The following is a 4904-nucleotide window of genomic DNA, read 5'->3' as shown; positions in this document are numbered from 1 at the left end:
TATTTTCAAAAACTTCTTTTATAAATAAACTCGTGTCCTAACATAAGTGTATAAATACACTTTTTTTGTAAATTTCATGTTCAAATACATTCTTTCATCTTCAACTCAAGTATTGTCCAACAACTACATAAACGTGCTTTTACATACAAAGCTCAACTCTTGGTAACTCCTCTATTTCATTTTACAGTTATATTTAAAAAAAAAATCTGTTTTATATGCTCATTTTAACAAATTTAGAGAAATTTATTATTTTCTTTTAATATTATTTTTATCATTGAATAATTATATTACCTAATAGCAATAAAAATTAAATTTTCACAAGTATAATTGGTAAGGTGAGTTTAGGCCTATTTGGCCATGAATTGTTTTTACTTTTTTTTTATTATTATTATTTCGAATTTCTTCAAATGATCTCCTATCCCAGAATTCACTCATTTCAAGTTTCAAACAAACTAAAGAGGATTAAAAACAAGCAAGACAAATAAATTAGGACGGAATAAGTAGTGCTAAACATGTTTGTGTATTGGGCAGTTGTATGTAACCAATAAATTCTAGTCACATCTTTTAAGGCCAGATTTTTGCATCTGCCAGATGAATATAGGCTATAGCATTTTTTTTTTTCTGCACCTAATAATTAATGGCATACGATAATACAAGAACATAAATGGTACATGCATTATTATTTGTCCATAACTTTGCTACACAACATGTGACGTTTGGTCCATATCTAATTGTTGTGACATTTGACTCTCAGTTTTCTTCAACTTCATCATCTTCTCCTTCTTGCCTTGCTCATATTCACCATAAAAATATGAAACAAATCCCCATAGAGCCAGAAAAATAGCAACTCCTTTTTCAGCTTGAAATTTTTCGTGGAATAAAATTACAGCTAATACTTCAGTTACGGGAAGTAAAAATGCACCGATAATTCCAGAAAGCAGCGATGAAGAATAGAAAATTACTCCGACTAGTCCTAATAGCGCGAATTGCCAAATAATTGCACACCATACTAGTACCATATAGTACATAGTTTCTCCAATTTGATATTGACTTGCTTCCCTTGGAATGGCCTGTCAAAATCAGTCGTTAATATTTTTGGTATTATATACTATTATTGATTCTTCTTATCCAAAGTTGATGAAATAATGAACTTTAAGCATATATGGAATAGAATTGAGAGGGAAAAAATCGTTATTTCCTTTTGAGAAAGCACCATCCAGATGAATTTATACTCTTATATATTGTGTTTGACAAGAAAGAATATGGACACTAAATGAATTTATTCTTTCTCTTCCTGGCCAGCCACATCTCTTTTCGGCTAAAGAATGGAAACTCTATTTCATGTTACATGAATTCAATTTTTGTTTCATATAGAACTTTTTCTTACTGCAAGTATCTAAATGTACGAATAGTTTTCTAATATATGTTCTACTAGCCTTTTTTTTTTTAATAACTACTTTCTAGGATACTTTACACAACTTTATTGGCAAAAAGAGGATTTTTCTCAATCGATGCTGATGTATAACAACATACAGATTATTAGAGGTAAACACTTATCTACACCAGTGTTTACCTCAACAGAAGAAGTGTGTCTTTACAAACATTATGGAGTTTCTTATTAACACTTTTATTTTAATTTATCACTTAATCATAATAAGTAATAAAATATGATTTTAACACACTATGCAAATGACTTTGTACATATATTTTAAATGTGCCATTACATTGCATATTGAGTGTATGCAAGTGAAACTAAGTGGGGACAAGATTACTTTCTCAAATTTGTTTTTAGTAACTTTAATTTAAAAGCTTTCCCTTGCTAGGTACTTCCCTAAGAAGATAAGAATGAAGGTAATAGAGGTTATCATTAACGTCATGTAAACAATTCAGATTTAGATGTTTGGCAGTAGGTCGATATCGATCATTTTCTTACATTTATTGCGTAAGAGGACACAATTGATTTAAGGGAAAGCTACAAGTTTATAACACAATAAAAAAAAGAGTAAACAATAATGTAAGATTTTGTTTTCTACACAAATTAAGTGAGAAAACGAGAGGAGAAGTAAATAAATCTCTTCCGTTTCCTCTAACGAGGGTTATATATATTTTCTTTTATGCCGCGCGAATTACTAAGGACCTTAAAGTATTTATATATTTTACTTCTTGATTAAGTTACTTGAATTTTGATAAATATTTTAATATAAAATATTATATAAAAAACCAATGGTAATAATATTTATTTCATATAACTTGTTCACTCTTCTTCAAGGTTATAAGAAATCATAAATTGAATAATGAATTTTATTATTTTATTTTAATATATTAATTATATTTATTGGACATAAAAATGAACATTGAAATTGTAATTGTTTGCATCGAAAGTATACAAGGAAAAATAAAAAATATTAATTAATTGTATTCTAATTTAGTAAATGATCAACTAATATGAAATATTTAGCAGACGTTTGATCATGAATTTTTTTTTGACTTTTTACTAAAAAATTATTTTATTTCGGTGAAAAAAGTGAAAGTAGTAGTATTTAACCATAAGAATTATTTCAATTTAATAAAAATTATTGTTGAAAAAGTGAAAACAAGTTTTACTCTTTTCATGAGGAATCCTAGGGGTCGTTTGGTTTGAAAATGGTTATCCCGCGATAATAAAATAAAAGAACATATTTTTCGTTGTTTGGTTGGAGGGATTAATCCAACTCGGGATAACTTATCCTACCATATTCCCCTTAGTCCCGGGATAACTTATCCCATATACATGGTGGGATAAATTATCCCGGATAATCCCAGGATAACTAATCCCGGTATTAGTTATTCCGGGATAACCATTTTCAAACCAAACAACCTCTTAGTAGTTTAGTTGGTTAGTTACCTGAAATTCCACCTTATTGATAAAAGTTCGATTCCCCATATTGTAATCCCCTCCCCATTTATCTTCCCCTAACCCCGATTTTTTTTTTAAAATATTTTACTTTTTTCACTCCTATTTCTCTCACAAAATTTTAAAAGCAATTTCAATTTATATTTATGGTCAAACTCAATACCAACTTCAACTTCAATTTAACTTCTGTTTCCATTTCAACTTTTAAAAAATTATTATTTTCATAGCTAAATAAATTCCTATTTTCAATAAGATGTGTGGGACAGTGGGAACGGTAATCAATTTTTTATATGCTGCTGCCTCGTCTTTTTACGAAATTAACTCGATAACATTTAGTAGGAGATTCTAAACTCATTTAATATACAGACGAAAAAAAAAAATCTATAAAGACAGCTAGAAAATGGGAGGCTGGCCAGACGGAACATGGGCAGAACTGGTACTCCGTACTTGTATTTAGAAGAAGAGTTGTAATTTGTGGTAAGCATGTTGGAGTTTTATATCTGTGAATTTTGCTTCTAAAAAGCCTCCGATTAAAAATGTTCAACAAATCGATTTAGTATTTAAAACATTAACATTCTTTTTAAAATAGATAAATAAACATTACTTTTTCTATTTCAATAAATTGAAATTTTATATTAAAAGGCAAATTGAAACCTGCATTTTTAAACATTTAATTTCGTTGACGAAGGACATGCCGTGTAAATATTTCGAAATGAAAGATAGGTGGTGGATAGTGATTGGTGTAGTTACTTTAGGGATGTGACAAACGGCCCACTCTTCTCTCGTTGGATCTCACACCAAATTTTATCCAAGTGGAATATCTCAAAATTAAATTAAAAATAAAATTAGTTTCAAATTAATCTCAATTTTATCCGGCTTAGCAAATCAAAAGTAGGAGAGAGTAATAAGTGACAGTTGAAAAATGGAGGTTTAACCTTACAAGTTTCAAATTCAGATAAGAAATTCACGAAAAAGCCATTGCTGCAATTGAATTCAGTAAAGAAAAGAATACATACTTGAAAATCCTTGTTAATAATCATCCCAACAGTGCAAAAAACAGTAGCAGAGATACCAATAACCATTTGAATCTCCAACACAGTAGTATAAGTAACAGCATTTTTCGCTTTCATATAAATCAACTCAATTAACGGCAACATCAACCCATAAAACACCGCCCCAACAAACGTCATAATAAATCCCAACATATAATCCTTCGACGATTCCCCCTGGGGCCGATCACCGTTAGCTCTTAGAGCTAACGTTGCTGACCCAACAATCAATAAAACAACCGAATTCGTCGAATACGCTGTTAATTTCTGCTTAACAATTAGCACAGCAAATAAAGCAGTGAATGCTAACTGCGTTGCGTTAATTAACGTTGATGTCGAAACTGGTAACTTAGCTGGTCCCCATGAGTTCAAATATCCATCAAGTCCAGCGATGATTCCGACACCTGCAGAGGCAATGAACTCTTGACGTTGAATAAAGATTATTTTAGCCTGGGGTCCTTGGAGTTTCCTTCGTTGGAAATAGGCTAAGGCTAAAGGAATGAGAATAATTGGACAACCAACCGTTTGTAACATACTGGGGATCCAAATTCTTTTGCCACCATGAATGAAGTAGAGACGAGAGATTAAAGGGCCACCAACGTTGCCTATTGATAACATAATTATGTTGAAAATTAGGAGGACAAGGTTCTTCATTTCTTTGAAGTATTTGGGGTTTTTTTACCTTTTGCAGGTTATGTTTCTTTTGCTTTATGTTTAAGGTAGATGAATTATTGGGGCCAACGATGGTTGACTATTTATAACAATTCTAAAATATTCCCCCAGCCCACAATAACGTTCCTATCTTTGAGTTCGAAATCGAGAGGGCATTATGCTAACAACATATAAAATAATACTAAAAAATAATATTATTGATATAATTTGATTAATTTAAAGATTAGATTATTGATGATATTGTGTTATGGTATGAGAATGCGATATTTTATTTATAGAGTTTCAAAAAA

The 4904-nt window shown here is 30.4% G+C and overlaps 1 protein-coding gene across 1 annotated transcript; it reads right to left on the bottom strand.

The window, feature by feature from the left end:
- Window positions 1-501: 501 nt before the first annotated feature.
- Window positions 502-4688, bottom strand: LOC107867420 (purine permease 1). Its single transcript, XM_016713649.2, has 2 exons — window positions 3910-4688; window positions 502-1070 (listed from the first exon to the last, which is right to left on the bottom strand). The coding sequence occupies exons 1-2, from the start codon at window positions 4594-4596 to the stop codon at window positions 699-701; spliced, it is 1059 nt and encodes a 352-aa protein (XP_016569135.1). The 5' UTR covers window positions 4597-4688; the 3' UTR covers window positions 502-698.
- Between the last annotated feature and the right edge of the window lie 216 nt (window positions 4689-4904).

The sequence above is a fragment of the Capsicum annuum genome, chromosome 4, assembly GCF_002878395.1.
Source record: "Capsicum annuum cultivar UCD-10X-F1 chromosome 4, UCD10Xv1.1, whole genome shotgun sequence".
NCBI classification, from domain to species: Eukaryota; Viridiplantae; Streptophyta; class Magnoliopsida; order Solanales; family Solanaceae; genus Capsicum; species Capsicum annuum.
This window is presented reverse-complemented; position numbering and strand designations above follow the sequence as displayed.

Coding starts and splice junctions, on each gene's coding strand:
- LOC107867420 (XM_016713649.2), bottom strand. CDS start 4,596: ATGAAGAACCTTGTCCTCCTAATTTTCAACATAATTATGTTATCAATA. Junction 1,071..3,909: donor TTATTAACAAGGATTTTCAA/GTATGTATTCTT, acceptor TGATTTTGACAG/GCCATTCCAAGGGAAGCAAG.